The sequence below is a fragment of the Larimichthys crocea genome, chromosome XVIII (assembly GCF_000972845.2).
Source record: "Larimichthys crocea isolate SSNF chromosome XVIII, L_crocea_2.0, whole genome shotgun sequence".
Classification (NCBI taxonomy): domain Eukaryota; kingdom Metazoa; phylum Chordata; class Actinopteri; family Sciaenidae; genus Larimichthys; species Larimichthys crocea.
Genome location: NC_040028.1, coordinates 9,458,721 through 9,481,090, shown reverse-complemented (window position 1 = coordinate 9,481,090; position 22,370 = coordinate 9,458,721). Strand labels below are relative to the sequence as shown.

General features: G+C 39.7%; 1 protein-coding gene across 1 annotated transcript; it reads right to left on the bottom strand.

Moving 5' to 3' along the window:
• Positions 1 to 6,191: 6,191 nt before the first annotated feature.
• On the bottom strand, positions 6,192 to 22,141 carry ccdc138 (coiled-coil domain containing 138). Its single transcript, XM_027291048.1, has 16 exons — positions 22,093 to 22,141; positions 21,672 to 21,711; positions 21,522 to 21,543; positions 20,919 to 21,024; positions 20,737 to 20,825; positions 20,272 to 20,429; positions 20,000 to 20,137; positions 19,290 to 19,409; positions 18,587 to 18,664; positions 18,267 to 18,374; positions 17,447 to 17,599; positions 17,195 to 17,311; positions 14,828 to 15,041; positions 11,944 to 12,117; positions 7,632 to 7,770; positions 6,192 to 6,847 (listed from the first exon to the last, which is right to left on the bottom strand). Exons 6-16 carry the CDS (start codon positions 20,296 to 20,298, stop codon positions 6,721 to 6,723), a joined length of 1,395 nt encoding a protein of 464 aa, XP_027146849.1. The 5' UTR covers positions 20,299 to 20,429; positions 20,737 to 20,825; positions 20,919 to 21,024; positions 21,522 to 21,543; positions 21,672 to 21,711; positions 22,093 to 22,141; the 3' UTR covers positions 6,192 to 6,720.
• Between the last annotated feature and the right edge of the window lie 229 nt (positions 22,142 to 22,370).

Here is a 22,370-nt window from a genome sequence, read left to right as displayed (position 1 = left end):
TAAAACACTTGTACAGTAGAAGTGAATGACCAAATAATCTGATCTGATCAAATGGCCATAAAAATGTAATAAGGCATTTACATCATGTCAAAGGTGAAAGACATTGATATACAGGATACTAAATGGTCCCATACAGTCCATCACAGATTGTTGTTTGTCATTACAGGCACTGACAGGGTCTGTTAATGGTTTAGAAACACCAAATGGAAAATCACTAATCACAACATTTCCCAGCTCATTCAAAACTCCCTACAGTTAATTATACATCATTAAATGTGACATTAACTACATGGTTCATCAAATGAGAGATGATTTCATTGGAAAAATACTGTAGGACAAGATTAGTAGACCTTAACGTCATTCAGGCATTAGCTCTCGCCCTCAAATGCACTTTTATCCCCCTCCTGCTGACTTGCTACTGCAAGTTGAGAAGCCAGACCACTCATCTTTCAAAGATAATAACTTATTTTCTTCTCATTTAATTGCATTATTTGCCCTGAATGTAATATATCGTCTTGTTTTTTGCTGTCAAGTGTTTATGACAGCTCCAAAACATTTGTGAACCACATTTTCTAGATACCTCTGCGTCACACTTGTCATTACAAAGGATTAGTAAATGACGCAATCTCACCTGCATCAACACAAAACAGTTTTCTCAACCAGAAAGAATTTTGGGAGAGTTTTGGACAGCGCTTAAATAAATCTCTGTGCCGCACCCACTCATTACCTGTTATCTATAAGACTTTAGCCACTACAGTGGCAGCTGTCACCTCTGCACACATCTCTGTTATCGGGGCTTTCGCTTTGTGTAGGTGTTTGTATTTGTGCCAAGATTCCCAAGGCCTTAGCTAAATGATTGGGTGTGTATGTGCTGGCTGGGGATCTTAAGCCAGGTTCACAGAAGGTCTGCCTGGGAGTGGTAATGCCAGTGATGCTGCTGTGGGGCATCAGGGCAGCATTGAGGTCTTTCTCTTATCGTGTTTCAAACAGTCACAATTGCACACAGATAATCCATCCCAAGTTAAAGAGCTTTTCAGTCTGACATACACACACACACCTACACACACATTATGCAGGAGTGTATGTGGCTTCGGGGTCTGTTTTTTTTTTTTTGCGTCTTTCTTTTGGCTTGACTTTAAATAAGGATGAAGCCATAGAGAGCCACTTGAGGGCAAGGAGTGCCAACCATGAGAGTAATTAAACCTCTGCCAGTCAGCAACACCTTCACCCTCCACACAACAACTACATGCACACACTCATCCCTGTCAGTCACCTGCAAACACATCAAACAGAAAAAAAAGCACAAATACAGTCCAGACATCGATCAGGTGTATTTTCTGTAACTTGTTTGGATAAGAACACGTATGCCTGGACTGCACGATGTACTGTGTTTACGCTAAACTGTATTCAGCAGCCATATCTGCAGTGTGACATGCACAACTCAATATGCATTGACATATGATCCCACTTGTTTTTACAGCAGTCATTTTAAAATATGCAGATGAGCAGTCAGCCGTGAAATAAACACGAGGTGCAGCTGCCATTTTGCTCTGAACTTCAAACATCATACGAAGCAGAAGAGGAGTTACGGCAGAGTATTCTCCTAAAATGGAAGGGCAGAATAATCATATTTTGCTAAAAAAAAAAAAAATTGACATTTTTGTCTTTGCTGTAGACAAGATGTGATTAACAATAAGCTTATTTAAGCACAAGCACTGGAAAGCAGGGGGGGAAGCAGCTAGTCTGTGCTGGGCAGACGGAAAAAAATGTTTGTTATGTTGCATTCAGTAGTTTCTGTTTTTATATAAATTCAACCAACCAAGTATATTGTAATAATCAGTGAGGTTTAGAGGTAGGAGATATTTGAACTTTGCACTAATCCGTTTATCCCCCTGCTTCTGCTCTTTATGCTGAGCTAAGATAATCGGTTGCTGGATCGAACGGCACACTCAAGGCAGCCACAATCAGCCCCGAAAAGATTAAGAGATTTTGGAAAGATTATAAAAAAAGTAGGAAAACACAAAAAAATGTTGGAGACACACTGCAAGTTTGGCAAAAAAATACTGCAGGCAGAAATGAATGAGCGACATGTATGGAAAGCCTGACACATCATTTTTAGCAGATACGATCATTATCAGATGCGAGCAAAGCAGAATAAAACAAACTGGAATTTGGAAAACCAGTGTGATTTTAGCCTGTCGACCATAAATAACCCCCCGACAGCTGCTTCCACTCACAACTCCTTCACACACTACCTCATTTACAGTCAGGTATATTACCAGACCCTACATGTGCTTATTGCATTACTCAAGCAGCATATTTATGCATATTGCGGCTGGTGGAAGTAATATACATTTGGTGGTCTGCCATGTCAAATCACTGATTGACTTGACTTTATGGTTGTGCTGAAGTGGAACCGCTAATGTTTCCCCCTGCCAGCCTCCCTCTACCTACTAAATAACTTTTTAATGAGGTTTACCAGCCAGACCAGAGCAGACCAGAGCAGGCCGACTCTTCGGGGGTAATTTTCCGAATTTTTGGTCCACTGAAAAAACACAAACATAAATCAAGATCAGTGTATAAACTTGCGCAGGAGATGGTGTGTAGGGTAGACTGGCAGAGTTAAAGTGTGTTAGGTAACACAGAGCAGACACGGCTATGCTTCATGACATGAATGTAAAAGAAAATAAATCAGTTGTAGACAGTTCCGGGAGTAGTAGGCACATAGGCAAGAAGGCCCCGGTAAAAGTCATATTCAACCCACTATCTATTTGAGCGTCGAACATTCGCAAACTTTAGGGTTTAAAAGCAGCAGTAAGAAGGTTGTAGATGCCTTTAGCTTGAATTCATGTCACTTATAATAATAAAATGATAATTCAGCCATATGTTCATTCCAATGAGAGTATATACACCGGGGATATGGATGGACAAGAATGAAGTGGGTTATGCTGCACAAGTGGTTTGTGGGATTTTTTTTATCTCCTTTTTGGCTGTAAAAACTTGTCGCTCTTGAAATCTTTGGACATAACGCACACTCAGATTGACCACAGATTTTTCCTAAAAGAAGGAAACTATAAACCCTCTTTCAAAGCCATATTTCAAGCCCGCAGAGTGCAAAAAGGCAGTGTCACTTTAAAGTCATCTTTATTCGGCGCGCGAGTGAAGATCGGTATACAGAGGAACAGTTTGATTTTATAGGAGAAAGTGTGGGCAAAATTGAGATTTGAAAAGAGGGGGGAGGGTGAGTCCCCAAACACAACAAAAGGGCTGAATTATATTAAATTTGTTAGGCCAGTAAACTGTGCAACTCTGATCGGCTGTCATGTGTTACCACTCTGCTCAGCAGCTCCAAATTAAAGCTTTGCCAAAGAAAACGATATTAGAGAAAGATAGAGAAAAAAGCGATGACAGGTTTCTCAGCAAACTCGAGTTTTTCTTTCGTTTTTAAGTCAAATTTGATCATTTTTATTTCATTTTATAAAACAATAAAGAATGACAGTGTCAATGAGATACATGTTCTTGGATATAATATTCAAAGGTCTATGACATCAATCGACGTTTTCCGTGGTGTCTCTGCAGTGAGATTTGTATTCTGTCCATTTTTCACATTTCTTATTGATTTTTGCTTGTTGGAGTCTCAGCATATACGTGAGTCTTTCCATGTTGAGTATCTCCTTGACTGTGTCCAGCCACTTCTTCTTCCCCATATTGTACATTTTCCCTGGTCAGATTACACAGATATATCACGTCTTTGGTAGTTCATATCCCAGTATTGTTTTCAATTCAATGCACACATCATTCCAATAATTGCTCATTTTAGTACATTCACAAAAAAAAAAAAACATGTGTGTGACCAGCAAACTCCAGTTTTCAATCAATTAATCTAGAGAGCGGATGTTCTTCCCGAGGCAGAAGAGATGGATGTTGAAGAAATGCTTGACGATAAAACGATCTTGACAGAGTTATTTTATTAACCGCACTGTGTCTGCCTTGATGTGACAGGAGACAGATTTCATGGTCGGACCTGCAGAAGTACCCTGGGTGGCTCGGTGAAGAATGGTGGTCACAGGATGACTGTTTACATGTACAGAGTGTGTTCCGCTGTTGGTCATAAAGCCTGATTTTTCCATTTGATATCAACCAGATGCAATGAAATTCACAACAGCCACAATGGAAAAGCAATGTAAATACTCTCCTCCTCTCAGCCATATATGACCTATTATGTGACATAATCCCCTCTGCTTGCGGCTGTTGACAGTTGGTGGAGCAAGGGGAGAATTTAAAGGTAGGATTCGAATTAATTGGGGTGATTTTCTCAGTAGGTCTTCTGTATGACCTGGCAATTTAGTTTTACCCCCAGTGGAGATTAAAAGTATACTACTTGTTTACAATAATGCATGAATTTTTTTAAAGGGTAATAAAAAGAAATCGTTTTCCACTCATTTTGTATATAAACAGAACTTTTAACAATGTCTTTGCATGCGCTCTGGTGCTCTCCACGTAATAGAAGTGGTTAGAAACCAAAGTAATTTAGGGTAATAACGTGTTCCGTATCATTAAATGGGCTAAACTATGAGCTACAGCTCACTCCTGAACCTTATAATAGCTGAACATAGGATGTATGATCCAGAAGTTTCCAAATGGATCAAACAAAAAACTGTGTTTTAAAAAAAAACATGTTCACAAATAAACATTGTGAATGTAGTGTAGTGGTTCAGCTTGTTTACAGGATGCATGATTTCCAAATCTGATATTTTCCATTGTGGTTTGACTGTACAATACTAATTTTTTACATTTCACTCTAATACTACCACATGTCTCCTTTCCCACCAGTGGAATTACTATAACCGTAATCCGTGGTGCAGACGTTTCCAAGTGTGTCTGCAATCACTCAAGGAATTATTTTAACTCAGTATCTAAAACAGGTTGCATTTATTTTGGCCGAACGTTTCAAACATCTTCTCTTGTTCTTTCTCAAATGTTTTCTTGAGCAGGTGGTTTAAAGCCTCCAGGTCGACTGTCACAATGCTGCCTCAAATAAAAGAAAGAAACAAATACACACACACAAAAAGCTTTTTTACAGACTGAATGCATTTTATGGCATTTTAACTGAGCAATTCATCTTTTAATCAAAAAATGACCATTTGGTCATGAAATCCATTGGCTGTAGCCTTAAATCTTTTAGTTATCATGAATGATGAAAATCTGAATAACAAAACTTTTCTTTCTGTATTTCTTTTTGGCGACACCCTAACCAGTAGTTAAATGTCCTGTTATCAGCAAATTGTTCAAATCATGTTTACAATATGTATTACATTCAAATAAACAGCTTCAAAAATCATTTTGATACTACACTGACTTTGGGTGAACGGTGCCTCGGTCTTCTCCAAGTAAATTTGGTTTCTGGGTCGCGAGAAGTGTGTTATGTTTTCCGGCACTAAGCCACACACCACCACTATTTCACTGACTTTTGGGAAACCGGATCATATTTTATGGAGAAAAATATTTTCTGGTTTTCGTGCTGATGTCTTCCAACTGCTCCGCCCTAACTCACTTTGATTTACAGGGTTTTGCAGAGGCGAAGACACCGAAGAGGACATTGACGGAGAAAAGCTAAAAAGAAAAAAACTAAAAGTAACAGAGCAAGACAAGAGGAATTCTTAGCCTGGCATTTAGTCGCTGGTGAGAGCTTTGTGAAACAAAAAGCTGAAAGGCAGACGTTTAGCTTCTTGTCGTTGGACTAGTTAAGTAATGTTAGTCGGCTGCTATGTCTATGGCTGGCGAGTTTTTGATTAGAAGTAATGTAACCATAACAAATGCACATGTACAGCTGTCCATATCTAAGACAGCGGTGTATTAGTGAATTCGCTCTGAGAATGTGGGGGTACCAAATCACAAAACATAAAAAAATTCGGTTAGGAATTAGGAATTCGGTTGCCGTAGGGCCTTAAAAAAAAAAAAAAAAAAAAACTGGATGCATCCTTTTCAAATTCAGACCAGCCGAGCACTTCTGAGTAGTTTTCTACGAATACGTTTTAAATATCAGATGTAATTGTTCCAGTCCGTCCAATTTCCTCCATCAACCAACACCACCAGTGTGTTCCATACTGAGACCATTACTCCCATCAACCCACCCATGCTCTGGAACAAACAAATAAGACACGTTTATACAAAACATATGGATTTCAGCATTTCATATGCACTCCAAATTTAATGTCCTTCAGTTCTTTTTGTTTATTGTCATTAAAAACCTTCACAGTCACAGCCCCTCTTCCTCTGAGCACATCAGACACCCATTAAGGCCACTTGGCAAGCATGACACTTATTTAAAAAAAAAAACAAAAGGGGGGTTCATCACAGAAATAACAGAAGACAAGACATCAGATTAACATTGGGGAACATAAAAACAGACGGGTCAAAAAGTGCAAAACATACACAAAAGTACATCTGACAGACAAAAAAACTTCAAGAACATAAAGCTAAAAAGAAAAAAAAAAGAACGTGTGTCTGCATATATTATTCAAAGTAGAGCAGGACGGAGCCTTGAAGTACTGTTCAGTTAGAAATGTGGTAATTACAGTTCGAGCACACATGAAAGACCCAGCAAGGTGCTGAAGTACTGAAATACAAGGCAAGTCCTTTTTATCCGAACTGGGAATTTTATAAAGCGACCCTGAATCCAGCATTTGGCCAAGAAACACGAGTGACTGTGAGTGTGTGTTATTTAAGGTTGTGCAGAATGGACCTGAGGTTGAGGCCGAGGAAGGTGTTTGTTTGGTTGGTTTTGTGATTAAGTTCTTGTATCTGGAGGTGGAGGGACGACAGTTCAAACAGACGACGGTTCTTCCTGGACAAAGAAAAATCAAAGAAATGCAACACAATGGCTTGTCAGTCCAAAGACATTGAATGAAACATATTTCCATGAGTCAACTTTCTAGTACAGTACATGCCCAGTGTAGTACAGCTGGTTTTCTATGGTTGAATTTACACATCTTGGCTGAATAGGCCAACAAGTCTTGGTAATAAAGAACCCAACAACTACTAAGTCTAATACTGATGACCTGTTGGGAGTAAGAGGAAAAGTCAGCCATCTTCAGAGTAATCAGGATTCATCATCTGGGAACCATGAATGTCAATACAAGTTTGTGCACCAATCTATGCCCATGAGATATTAACGTCTGGACCAAAGTGGACCAACATTTCAATCCCTTAGAGCCGCTTGCATGGCTAAACATTTTGAGAAGTGGGGGAGGTATAGATTCAATGTGACACACAGAGAAACAAATACGTGATCACCACAATTGAGAAATAACTTAATTTAAACCTTTGACAAAAGAGCTACAAGCCAAACTATTTGGCTAACAGTCCTGTGGTTCCCAAGCTGGGGGTCAAGACGCTCCCAAGGAGCCACATGATGAATTGGAGTGGTCATGATGATCAACAAAGTAGGAAATGTGAAGAAACATTAACGCTACACAAAACTAATTCAGATTTCTACTTTTCAAGATGCAAAAATAATATGCATGTGGTTGCCATGTCCACGCATTGGAGGTATTTCCTATCCATGATTGGAGACATGTTACTCCTGTCTCAGTGGGTGATATTATCAGCATGGAAATTATTGTGTTAACCTGATGCTGGAGAGCTTCTGGAGAAGGATGGAAAGCTTCTCCAGTGATGGGAGCTCCAGGCGAGGGTTTTTAAGAAGCTGGGAGGCTGTTCGGAAAAACTCCTCACAGCTACATGTCTCCAGGAAGGGATTTAAGTAGCCTACAAGCACACGAACACAAGCAGAGCAAAAAAAAAAAAAGAAAAAAGTATGATGTTATCAAAACAATTTCTGAAATGAACAACACATTGCTGTTAAAACTTCTTTAGAGATTACAGACTTCATTTTGCCATACTTTCCCAATTTGCATAGAAATGAAAACTACATGGCGACACACAAACCATGAAAACCCTTTAGTGATCAAACTGAGTTAGAAAGGGGCACAGATGCTGGTCAAAGTGACTCTGTGATGATTGTTTTTGGAAGAGCTTCCATATTGTCGCTGTTAACTCTGACCTTCCCTTCATCAAACTATAACTTCACACACACATACACACAGGGAGATGAAACAAAAAAAAGGACAACAGCATCAATCAACACAGATGGGAGCTTTTTTTTTTTGAATGAATGAGTAAAAGCAAATGTGGACCTTATGGAGTCCTAAAATTAGTCAGTTCCTAGTAAACAAACATTTGTTTCTGCTAAAGTCACATTCCTACTCTTTCAAAAACTAACTCTCCACCGTCTTAGACCACGCACAAGGGTGAGGGAATACAATCTGAGACACAGAGGGACTTTTTGGCTGCTATAGAGGTTCTGCTGGCATCAAATCACAGCAGAAGATTGGATGGGGGAGAATAGGATCAGGTTCAGATAAGAAAGGATAAGACGGGTAGAATTTGATAATATGAGAAGGATAAAACAGGAAAGGACAGTTTGGTCAGTCTGTTTCCAGCAATAACATCACTATCTCAAGGATATAAATCTACTCTGTGCAATTCAGGTTAGTGACATGAGCTTGAACAATATATCTTTTACAGCAAACACTTTTTAAAGTAACTAAACCTTCCTGACTGGTGAATATTTAGTGTAATATATGCTAGATAATATGCAGGTCATGATCCCAACAAAATTATGAGGTGGTAGGAGGTGTAGAGCTGCAGCGAATGCTTATTTTACTGGAATTTACTTTCATTTTGTCCATAACAGGCCCATCACAAGTGTGACATCCACAAGGATATATTTAATTTGCTTGAAAAGCAAAGCCTCACATTTTAAAAGCTGAAAACTTCATTTATTTTCACATAATCATTTTAGCGCTAAAGAGATGATACCGAAGCTCCAGTATTGTGTACCATTTGTTTTGGGTATTCACCATGTGTTGATTATGTCCTGTCCTACGTATATTGATCGCAAACCACTGCAAGCCAATTTCCTTCTATGATAGTAAAGTAAATAAATTAGTGTATTACGATAGACAGACAGATAGATAGATAGATTTGCTCCTCTTTTAGCTTAATTTCTTGTCTATATCATCTTCTGAGGGAAATGTCTGTATCTCTGTAGATGCTAAATGCTTCACTGTGTTCACCAGCTTGTTAATAATAGTTATTGCCTGCTGTTGCTGAGCAGATAGTGTGCGGTGGGTTTTTAGAGCTTTTTCACTAAAAACAGCTGCTTCTTGTGGTCAAAAACAACGCTCTGTAAACAGAGAGAGCTAAAACAGTGAAGTTGTGGGCCAGACAGCTAATCGTTGAGCTAAAGCTCCCTGTAAAGCTCTGTAAAGCCGAGGGGAGCTGCACATTCAGGTGATATGTAGGTTCAGCACTACAAGCCACCCTTTCACACTGTCACGTTACATTAAATACATATCGATAAAGGCTGCTATCATTTTTCAAAATTTTCCAGACCAGAGTGAGAATCATTTCAAAACTCAATAAGTATGCGTCATTACTTTATTGGAATTCAAAATAAATTATTAGAATGTTTGCAACTGGCTCGAATATCACTGAACCTAACAAATGTGTGCAGCACCTCCGCCCACACTGCTCAGTCCGCTGATGGGTCTTTATTCTTTTAATGTGTGCTACATTCTACACATATGTGGCTATACGGATACAGATGGAGACGCAGAAATACAGGCACATTCCTCATGGGTTTGATGGTTGACAACATAGGTGCTGTGGGACACATCAAATAATAAGAAACAGGGGTAGAAAGTCTTTGCCTCAAGTCATTTAACCAGGTCAGGAAGGGATTTTTTGACTTGCGATATCATGAAAACATACAACAACAAACACTTCTCTACTGTGGCAAGCATGGAAAGAATGTACACACACACACACATCAAGTAGGTCCATATGTGACCATGGAAGTTAAATATACTGTATGAAGCTGTTTGGTAATTAATGCATCCACTGTTTATCTGACATCAGTCAAATCCAGTAAAACATTGTTATTGAGTGTGTTTGTGTATTTGAGTATGTACTGAAGTGGCCGAATTTATTTTTGTGAGCCATGAATGTACTATAAACGGGATGTGTTGTATAACTGTAAGTACGTGACATTATAAAAGCAGTGGAGTTGTCGCAGTTTGACCACAAACATCCTGCACGTATATGTGTGTTTTGTTTTGCTTTATTGGCAACCTTAAGGTGCAAACCTTTCTCCCCCTCTAACTCACCCCTTCCCGTCTCCCCTCATTACTGCTTGTAAAACACAATAATTGGCAAGTCTTGCTAGACTTACAATCCTCTTGAAACACACAATTGCGTGCACACTCAAACACACACACACACACACACACACACACAGAGCTCCGGCCACAGTCGCCTCCAGCATATGGCTCTGCTGTGTATTAGCATACAGCGGTCTAGAATGACATGGCTCGTAACCCTGCTGAACTTGTCCTTTATGGAAATACACTGCAGCTGTTCTTTTCCCTCCTCATCCACTTCTTTCAAATCTTTTGTCTTTCCTTAAAAAGAGCCAGAAGGTGGTGAAGGTCCAAGGTTTTATGACCACAACTTCCAAATCTATTGCCTGACCGATTGATGTGAGCTCAGTTACTTCTCACATGTGGTTTTTATGGGATGATATGCAGTAATCCTGCAAGAGGACCTGGTATAAATCAAAGTGAATAGTGATAGGAAAGACAATCTATAAATCTGAAATAGAGGAGTTATCACAGCAGCTTCCAAGACGGCATCAATAACAGACCGTTTCTGCAAAGTGAACAGTGAAATTTTAAAAAGGTCACCAGTGATGGGCCAGGCTAGAAATGTAACCATACATACGTATTAATTCAGCATCACTTTTGCTGTCCACTGAGCTTTCGAATGTATCCAAAGGTTAACTAGATGCCAAAGTAGTGTTGCTACAACAGAGTTCCTAACAAAAAGATGGACGAGATGAGAGCTGACCCAGACTTTGTTTGGACTCCAACAAAGGTGCAGGTAATGTAATATTTCTTCTACTTTTCTGCAGCAACCATTTTTGCATTACCCAGTTATTGCTAAAAATACAATTATTTCAATAAATACTGAAGCAGGATGAAAATCTTTAGTAACCAAACAAATGGTGGTGGTGGTGGTGGTGGTCTGTCAGCCACAGCTCATCATGCCCCTTTTTTTTCTACTTTCAAACTGAGGTTAAATTAAATTAATGCACATTACATGTAAAGACTGGCTGGTCTGGTGTGGAATTTGTAGAAGGAATTACTTGTATGTCAAAAAAACCTGCTGCTCATCACCCCTGAGGCAGCTTCATAATTCAGACATGGGCAGTTTGTGACTTGAACTTGCAGTTACAGTACATGAGACTCGACTTGGACACACAATACTTCTTTTTACACTACTTCCACTCAGAGGACATCTTCGACATGTGTAGACGAATTCCACAGGTTGCTGTAGCGTAGTGTAGCTTGTTACTAGCTTTGTAGTTCAGGAAGTTAATTAGATTAGCGTGTGCTGAATATTTTGAATTTGTTTGCCACACTGGCTTTGCCATGACTGAAAAAATGATCAGGTAAATTGATCATCCATGTTCGCTGCCACCATCTGCTGGTTAATGTTAAATCACCTGTTCACTATTAATGTCGGCTACAAGCTTATTAGGTTGTCAATACATTGGGTTTGAGGGGCTATAGGGATGTGTTAATTTACAGTAGATCATAAACTGCAATTTGTTGGAGACACAGTTATACAATATGTTTGTACATTAACTGAGCTGAAAAATAGGTTACAATTATGATTACAAGCCTAATAATAGTAAAAATGTTCCTGTTAGCTTGAGTAACATTCGCTCCACTAATTGTAATCAGATCTGTGTGGAGCCATAATAGACAGCACAGCTGAAGTACAGATTCAGTTGACAAGCGGCGCAGGCCTACTTACGTGACTGTGCAGTTAGCTGCATCAGGATGTCTACAGATGTGTTCAGGCTTCCACGGCCAGCACGAAGCATCGACAGCAGCCCCGACACTCCTCCATAGTGGACGAATAGGCCTCGGCTCTCCTCTGTCATCAGGTCGGTGTGGAGACTGTCCAGAGCCTGGGCCAGGACATCAGCTGCAAACAAGGACAGACAAATACATATACAGTACATATAGACATACCTGATTTGGTTTTAGGTTGACTGTCGTTTCAGTCTTACACTGGCATTTTAGCCAGTTTCAGCTGAAACCATAGTACAAGAATAAAATTTCGAGCTAAATTTGATATTATATTGTTTTGTCCAACCACCAGTCCAAACCCCAAAATCTTCAACAAATCCATATCAGCATTTTTACCTTTTCAGTAAAAAGAAACATCTTATCTTATGCCCGCTATTCAAGCTCTGTTTCCTTTCTTCTCACACCCCACCATTGCACTTTGGCCCTAATGCCTGCCATTCTTCTGCTGTCACTTTTTAAATTCAAAACCTATTTTGCCTGACAAATTTAAACAGATGATCTGTGATCTAATCGAATAGCTCTACGAAAATGCTTTTAAAATGTCTAACACTGCACTCATACTGCTAGATTTATACAACCTGACATAGGATAAAAGCTTTCTTTTTTTATTTTGGTTAGGCTCTCCAGAATGGTACCTATTATGTGTAAAATCCCAGCACAATATGAAGGGAGGGAAACATCTCTCCATTATACCCAATTCGGTTTCATGTCAATCCAGAAAAGGGGAGAAAGCAAACCTGGTAAGCAGATTGACAGAAAGTAGTCTATATAGAGACATATTGAGGGAGCCTTTGAGCATTTTGATTAGATGGGAGGTCAGTTCAAAAGAGAGTTTCATAAAATATGTCAAGATATCTAGGGTGCACCCACTGAGTACTGATTTATAGTAGTATAGTAGTAGATTTATAGCGTGGAAGGCCAGGGAGCAAAATTTGGATCTAGCTAAAAGCCCTGTTCCTTTTTCAAATGTTTGTAAGAGCAACGCTAGCGGCTCTGTGAGACTAATGCTCTTTGTAATGAAAACAAATAGATTGACATTAGTAGGTGTCCAAAGATCTGCAGTGCAGCGGCTTGGATTTCACACATCAGTTCTTCATTGTGATTAATTTGACTCTTTGTCTCTGCTTTTCCCAACTTGTAAAAACTCCTATCCAACTTTGCAAAGTGCTACTGATCTTAGCGCATCTCATCATGTTAGCAATCCAGTCACTAGATGAGGGTTTAAATGACTGCATCATTTCATTAAAATGTATTCCGATGTTAGCCAGTGTGCTCATTTTTTAAAGTTTAAGTCTGAAGTGGAGCACCTTCACTATAAAACACCGCAGGAAACCCTTTAAACTGAAAACTGATGATGGTGCTTGATAAAAAAGTCTGGGGATTACCAAGGATGGTACAATTCATCTAGTAGGGATCATGAACATCTGTCCATCCAACATTTGCAGAGATATTTCAATTATATAATTTGCTGGTTGCGGTAGATGAGATCACAAGTTACCACCAAGGTCATTAGGATACACCCTCTGGGGACAGTCATTATCAAAAATATCAACCTCTTGTTGCCACTAACAGAAATGTCAGGGGAAGCACAGCAAGAACGTTTCTGGTTTGAACCTCGACTGGGGCCTTTCTGTGTGGAGTTTGCATGTTCTCCCCGTGTCTGTGGGGTTTCTCTCACTCTAAACTGCCCATAGGTATGAATGGTTGTTTGTGCCGTGCGATAAGCTGGCGACTTGTCCAGGGTGGACCCTGCCTCCCCCCCAAAAGTCAGCTGGGATAGGCTCCAGCCCAACGGGACCCTGATGAGGATAAGCGGTTACAGATAATGGAAGGATAGATGGATGGAGTACACAAACAGGACAGTGCAATTTATTTTAATGTCAGCTTCAGTCTCTGCTTTCACTCAAACTGAAATATAAACTTGTATTAGCAATGACATGACATCTTTAATTAAAATGCAAAGTATGCAGCATGGTAAGTATGTGTGTGGGGTGTATGGGGGGCTGGCATAGCGGGAAGTGATGATTAACAACAAATGTATAGCTCACAAGTCTGATTCTGACGTGCAACAGGCTGCAGTGACATCACCACATCATGGACAGCTACCAGCAGAACAGGTAAACAACGAACTACAGTGAGGACATTTCCTTTGTGGAAAATCTGCATGAAAGGTACTTTTACAATATTTTAAATGTTTCATCATTATCCAGAATAACTCACTGTCACTTTCCTTTGTAAAGACAGACTGTCTTAGAGTGGAAGAGAACATTACATTTTTTTTGTTACAACTGAAATTATACACATCATAGACAAAGATTTTCATAACTGTTCTGTTTAATGTCTGCTGTCTTCTTTTGGCATGAAACACTTTGCTGTTAATCACATTCATCTGTGATGCCAGCCGTCGATAAATGAAACAAGACAGAGATCTGGAGTTCCTCAACACAGGAGATTTACCATGCCAAATATGACAGTGAAACGCCTCTTTGAAAAATAGCTAAGAATAAGGAAGTGTAATAAATAAATTGTCATCAATATAAATAATATACCAGTGTAGAATCAACTTAGGTTAACAGCTTTTGATGGTCAAGAGCTGATTCTAGTGCTGAGTCAATGTAGGCAATGAATCGAAAGCACAAAATGAATCAGTAACATCTGATCAGTGACAAACTGTTTCAGTTATTTAGTTTAAGCAGGCATAGATGTGAGGATTTATTGCTTTTTCAGGTTTATATTTCTATCTTTGTGTTTTGGCCAAAACAAGCACTTTAAAGATTTCACCCTGGGGAAGATACAGTATGTATATGTGTGCTTAGTGTTATTACCTTGTGTGACAGTGCGGATGATGATGAGGGTGGCGACGATGCGTGTGTGAGGACAGGGGCTGCGATAAATGGGGAAGCTCCTGCAGCCTCCGCCAGCAGCCCCGCTGCAGGACTTGGGCAGGTCGAGATCTTCACACTGAGGCACCGTTAACTGGACCGGAGGCTTTGATACTTCCTCTCCTATCCGTCGCAGAGTGGCAGATAGTGCTACATGCTGCGCAAATACACACAAACACACAGTGGTCATTGCACAAAATGCATGATTGTGCCTGCAATCAGTTACTTTTGTTTTATAACTTTTAAAAAATAGAAATGATGCCTACAATGATTTTCATCAAATGGCAGCATAGAAAACACAAGGTCAGCCTGACAGAGAGCCAGCAGGCTTTTTCTCTGACTATTCCAAATAAATGATTGAGCCAATAAATCAGTGCACTAAACTACAGCTACTATCCAAGATTTATGTATTTCCAAAGCAGTGAGGAGCTGGTGGTTTTCAAACTTCATCCCTCTCTCTCTATAGGGAGCCTAAATCTTAAGTTATCTCCCTTTTTTGATTTATGCACTGTGGCTCAATAGTGGTTGGGTTGTGTCTTAAAAAAGTGAACACATATTGGAGCAATAAGGACGCATGTGATTCCAGTTGAACATCAAGCATTTCACTGAGCTGATATGACATGGCCCGGCAAACAAACATGGGGGGGGCAAGCATCCTGCGGCAGAGCTGGTGAAGAGGACTGAAGTTGTGGAAGTTGTGGGTAGAGAATGGCAAATGGTGAAGGCAGAGCTTGTTATTGTTATTGAGAGGTTGGACAAGAAGCTAAAGGTAAGTGCTAATTTGGGTATTTTGAAGTGGGGTTGTAAGAGTTACAGTGTAGCGGACAGTCGCGGCGCAGAAGCAGAGATATCCCCTGCTGTGTACAGGGTCAGCAAAAAGAAACGTATTGTATCACATATAAAAATGCCCACTACAAAAAAAACAAAAACAAAAAAACAATATCCATTTAAAAAGGATTTAACCTGGACCTTGTCTTCCAATGTTTTTGTGACAAAGTGTCTAATGAAGACAACAAGTTTTGAATTTGGTCTAACATTCAGTGAAAGCACTGCACTGCCGTGAAACAGGCTACAATGTAATCCTTATGGGCAATTGCACACCATCAAAATACATCCATTAAAAAGTGCTTGTTTTTTCGTTCTACTGACCGGCTCAGGATGTTATTAGAAGTGTATGACACCACGACCCAACCCTGAAATGAAAACCAAGTCTCACTGAAGGTGAAATCTTGTTCTGAAAACATGACACAGACGTCCTTTCCGTAATGTTGTCAGACACTTTTAATAAAACAATCTAAGCTGGTCAGTGGCAAAAATGACATAATTTGCACAGTTGCCCACAAGGATAATGTTGTAGCTGGTTTCATGGCTGCAGGCTGCAGTCACTCAATACTGGACCAAATTCAAAACTTGTTGTCCTCATTAGTCACTTTGACACAAAATAAGGTCCAGGTTGAAAAATGCTGACCCTGTTGAAAACAGCTCTGATTCTGTGCTGCAATCCCTGTCTGTTCCTCCAAACTGGGGGCGTGCTGACTGCTAACTTTAAGGCTGGTATTTGGGATTGAGTAATACAATAAAACTGTACTATGACTTTTCTCCAGTTCTTTCAGAAATGGCTGATATACAGCTCTGGAAGGGCTCATGGCCACATGTAATAGAGTGGGACACACATTCCTATCAAAGACAGGGACAGCCTGTCTAATGCTTTGACTGTGTTCTCCAGACAGATACAGGCAGGGGACTTAAGATAATAACCCTTCTCATCTGAACACAAGATGGAACTCAACAGGACCTCCAAACATTAAAGCCTGTCATGCTGTGAAGGGAGATGTAGCGATAAAGTGGACATCCCCTGCTTGAAGTGGATGTGCTTTCAGATTTGTAGGTTTGTGTTCAGGGAAAACAGTGTGTCGTGTTTGATTCTTCTCTGCATGATACTGTGAAAGTGACCCAACAGCTTTCTGTAGAATAACACAGTGCTGGGATTTTGACATTGTGACCACAAGAGAAAGTTGTGTGGTCATGTGACACCATCTGGCCTGCAAATGACTTATGGCACACAGTCACTACAAAAGAAGGGCTATTAAGTTAGCAGGGACATTCCCTTAAGCATCACACATATTGTTCTTTGAATTTTTACAGTTTCAACCATTAGCACGGGTCCTAAAATCCAGATATTTTCCACAACAATAAGGGTGATACACACATGTTCCACTGTTATTGAAGCCAAACCATATGTCCTTTGATACATCCTGCTTGCTGCAACAGCCCAGTTCACCTATAGGAATAATCCTATTCTGTCTTTACCTGTGTACTGCTATCCAGGTGTCTCAAAGCACAGTGGACAAGGCGAAGAAGATTGAGGAGGAGGTCAGGTCCTGACAAAGCAGTGTGATGAAGCTGATCTGCTAATAATGGCAGCACCTAAGGAACCAAAAATCATTCATTTGTGAACAAACACACTGAACACACATATACTGTACAGACTGTATCTTAAGCATTACATTTGGAAAATGTAAACGGACAGAAGCCTGTAGAGTTTGAGGGTTGATATGTCACCTTAAGGCATCTCTCGTTGAGTAAGACCTCTTGAGGCAAGCACTGGGTAAAAACCTTTCCTTCATTTGCTGCTAATGATGAAAATGTTGGTCCATCAAGTACCCAGTTCAGGAGAAGGGCCAGGAGCTTTGGTGGGGTGGGACTGGAGCTGACCTGAAGGAAGGAGAGTGAACAAAATATAGGGTTAAATCATACTGCTTAAACAGTCACTTTGTCACAAAGTGGTGACTATAGTTATAGAGCTTATTTTATCAACGGTCAGGTTCACATCTTAATCTTAATGTCCTGCAGGGAGTCAAAATGAGCATGTGATGCAGAGAAGTCAAGATTTAAAGAGTTCATAACCATTCATTTGAAGTTCCGCGGTGAGACATGCACGCAGATTTGGAAACATGTGAACTTTACGTCATGACTGTGACTTCAATGGTGAGCCTAAAGGTGCTACGTAAACTGTGAAAAAGTATGATAATGAAGTCAAAGTTTGGCTTTGTCAATATTCTCCAAAGAGGGAAAAAAAAAAAAAAAAGCCATCAAGTGCAGCTGTATCTACTGATAATTCATCTTCATCAACAACAGCGATGGTAACATAACAAAATCACAGACCATAATTTATCATGTCAGCGTGTGGTTTGTGGATAAGGACTGCTGCACTGTTTCTCGCTTGGATATGAGTAAATGAGTGTGATGGTAGTGTAAATTATATGCACTGTGTTTTTTTCAACATACAACAACAAACAACAAAGTATGGTAGCCTTAATTAGAGTATATGCTACTGATTGGTAGAACAAACAAAGACACAAACACAGGGTTGTTGAGGTACCTTGCTGCTGGGGTTTCCAGAGGCAGGGGTTTTCTCTTTTTTGGAGGGTTTAATACGCTCGGTATTCTTAACACAGCCTCTCGATGCTATGCTGTATTCATATTTCCTCTGAAAACAATCAATACATGAGTCAATGAATTAATGTATCAAATAACATTTGCTTTAACCTTAAGCAAACACATTACACAAAAAACAAAAACTTCCATGGTATAAGAAATTATTTTTAGGGTGTGAAGGCCTGTCAGACTGGATTTCAGAACTTAGGGGCTGTCCATAGAAAACTGAGCTGACTCACAGTGCGTTGGTTAGTGCCGTCTTACCTGTAGGTTCTCAAGTCGAGACTGCACCCTCTTGGACTGGCTCTCCAACTTCTTATTCTGTTCAATGATCTCGTTCATCTGTCGATTTAAAACAAAAAAAACAAACAGAAGATGTCTCTCCAAAAAAACATTTCTTATATAATTCCACACAAACAAATCTGCCCTCTTTTACAGGGGAGTTTTTTGTTTAAATCAACCAAGGCTTTATTCAAAAAACACATACTTCTCCCAGTATTAGAGTAGAGTAGTAGTAGACACTAATATAAAGAAATATAAAGATTTTTCGCTGTTCTATCATTCAACATCCAAATACAAGAGGGTTGTGTCATAGCGCCCTCCTGTGGCCCGACATATGAACTGCTTGGCATTACCGTACTCCGGCACCCTTAATGGAATGAAGATCTAATGAGATTGTTTATGAAGGAAAATATCAGCTGATTCTTGGCACATTGATTGAATATCAGAATTGGTTGCTTTGGCTATTACTCTTAAACATATAGCACTTAATGTTCATCTGCAAAGATCATAAATTCTGCACATTTAAGCACAAGTGAAGACTTTTAATCATTTTAAGCTTTTAATCCAAAATCTGTAGACTTGACTATTTAGGATTTGGCTGACTTTTCCTATAAATGTTTCAGCCCTTGTGTTAATAGGGTTATGAATAAAAAACAATTACAGCTCGTATGTGAACACTTTTAACCTGCTTCTTCATGTTGTCATTCAGATCCTTGATTGTGTTGAAGCTGGACTTGAGCCTCCTGTTCTCCTTGTTCCTCTCACGAAGAAGAGCCTGCAGCTGGCTCACTTCTTGCTGGTGTTTCTGGTGACACATAGGTACAGGTTGACACACGATGACACACTAAAAGACTGGAGGTATACATTAAGATTTACATTAAGTCTGGAGGTAGATTGTAGAATATTATCTTGTTATAGGACAATGGTACGCAAACGCATATCCAATGTCAATACATGATTAAGCAGTGTTGAAGCCATATTGAAGTTGCACTCTTCTTATTGGCTGAGATGTATAACGTGATATGTGCGTATTTTGTTTTTGGTTGGAAAAGATAGAGACGAGGAGAGCACACTAGTTTTTGACCGTGCTCGTGATTATTGTTTTGGACTACTGCAGTTTTATTGTTTGTCATGCTCAAAAGACTTTCAATAAATCACCAGAAAGAAAACTATGGAGTTTTTTGGACAAAGACACACATCAACTACATCCTCGTGCTCTATAGCTTTAGAGTGTGTTTAAAAGTAAAAAGCGACAAAACAACATTAACAAGCAGTATGACTAGCTGTATAATTTGGAAGTTTGTGATTGAGGACCATGGAGTTACTTCCTGAGAGGGGACAAGCAGTATAGAGGGAAGTGTGGGGAAGATATATAACACATCTCTTGTGTCTGACCTCCTCTACAGCTTGTATCTGAATGTGTAACATCTCTTCCAGCCCAGCCAGCCTCCCAAAGGCCTGCTCCTGCTGCTTCAGCCGCCTCTCCCGCTCCTGTAGCTCCTTTTCCCACTGCTGCTGGCTTTGTCGCTCCTCCTGCATACATCCCCATGAAAACATACATACAATGACCATTTTCATATTATATTATCCATCCTCTAATGACATACATGGAATCATACACCCAGTCACTTTATCTGTTTTGTATTACAATGGTTCTGCCTTCTCACCTTTAGTTGTTCGTAGATTGTCATCATCTCTTGGTACACATTTGCTAGTACTAAGGAAGAGGAACCACGCCGGTCAGGTAGCGCGCAAGCTCTCTGCCCATCTGTCTCATTTTCCGGGGAACCAGGGCTACGATCAAGACAGGAGGGCAAAGTCACATCTGGACAAATAGAGGTATAATAGAGGTAAGCCCAAGGCTAGCTTATTATCTACCAATAACAGAGACTGTTAGGAAAAGTCAGAAATTTCAGCAATAACAGGAAATTAAGTAAATAAATTACAAGAACTCTGGTGAAATTGAAGGACTAATCACTGAGGCCTGTTTTATTATTCATGATCTTATCAAGTCGTTCATTTCAAAACTGCAATCATGAATGTGACTATGCTTCAATAGGATTTTAGGAACCCTGAAATGATTTCAGCATCAAACACTGGCGACTGGTTTCTTCTGGTTCTGATAAACGCACCTGTTTCTGTAAACAGCCCCTGAGAGTCCTGAAGAGGGGCAGCTATAGAGTCCTCATCACTGCCATGCAGACTACGATCACTGCCAAGCCTTAGAAAAGACACAACATGTTTGAATCAAGGCATAATAATGATTACAAAAATGAAAAAAGGTAATATTTGTAAGTAATCTCGGTACACTTACTGATCAGGATGGTAGGTAATTGCTTTGAACAGCTCATGTAAAGCTTTGCTGTAGCATTTCAACTCTTGTTTGGATCTGTTGGCCAAATTAAGTCTCTGTGCTGCCTCTGAAATAGTGAACAGAAATATTCATCAATGCTTCTCGATTTCTTTTTTTTCATGGCAAGCATCATCTGTTAGATGTGGTATGAGCCCAATGAGTATGTTTGGATTAAGACAATTTCCAGGGTTCCCACATCTTCTTCAACATGAAATTCAAGGATTTTCCAGGCACTATTCACTCAAATTTAAAGGACAGCACAGAGTAGATAGACATGGATCAAAGTTAATTATTGTTACAGCAGAAAGCCTATTCATGGTTTATTTTTAAGATCGTGTAAAAGATAATTTCTACTGTTGCACATAATAAATATATCCAACCGTTTTCAGTGAGCCATGTCTACTACTGATCTGAGATCAGATCAACTGTATCAATCACTGAGGTGAAACTAATAAATATATCCAACCTTTTTCAGTGAGCCATGTCTACTGATCTGAGATCAGATCAACTGCATCAATCACTGAGGTGAAACTAGGCGGGTAAATTTACTCACAGATCACTCACCTGTGTATTTACCAGTACACCCCTGTGTAGGAAAGAGTATTGATAGTCACCCCTCACATTGACTCATTACTTCTCTAAAAAGTCAAACAGGAGTGAATATAAATAAATACAAGTGTATAAATCAAGAAGGTCTGTGTGAAGTGCACTCACCGTCACCGGTTCCTGCGATAACGTCTCTTGACGGCGGCCGCTAAGAAACAAAACAACAACAAAAACAACAACATACTTTAACGTTAGGTCGACAGGACGACGTTGACGTTGTGTATTCAACGATAACAACTTAACTAAAGGTGTTTCTCGGTTAAAGGTGAGTGAAAAGTGACACACTGCAGAGTGTTTTTCATTCAGCTAACGTTGACGCTAACGTAAACAGACGTTGGACACAGTAACGGTTAGGGAAAGCGCGAGCGTTCCTTGCGCTAACGTTAACTCAACGGTTACAAATATTATCACTACTTTGTTGATATCAGTCAAAAGACAGAAGACTGGACACACAGGGTCGGTAACTAATGCGTACATATCATACAAGCTGAGTTTGAGACATTACTTGAAGTTGTTGTTAAACTCAAACCTGTTTCCTCCGCTCCAAATATTTCTCGACGGTAGCAGCCACACTGCTGTCTCTAAACTGCAGGTTCATATCTATCTCTATCTTTATTTTATCTTTAGTTTTGCGTCTTTGCTCCTTTGGCTGCCACAAGAATCACACAATACAACAAACTTCCGGTTAAAACTTTCAAATTAAAACATTTGAATGTTTTTTCTTGGCCTTTTAACGTACATTATTTTGAAATTCCGATAGCCAAACTTCCGGTATCGTTCAACTTAACTACGTCAACTTACTTAACG

Excerpts from the sequence above, each read along its gene's own strand:
- ccdc138 (XM_027291048.1), bottom strand. The coding sequence starts at position 20,298 with ATGATGACAATCTACGAACAACTAAAG. Across the intron at positions 17,312-17,446 it reads TCAACGAGAGATGCCTTAAG|GTGCTGCCATTATTAGCAGA; the intron begins GTGACATATCAA and ends TTGGTTCCTTAG. Across the intron at positions 15,042-17,194 it reads ACCTGGATAGCAGTACACAG|CATGTAGCACTATCTGCCAC; the intron begins GTAAAGACAGAA and ends GTATTTGCGCAG.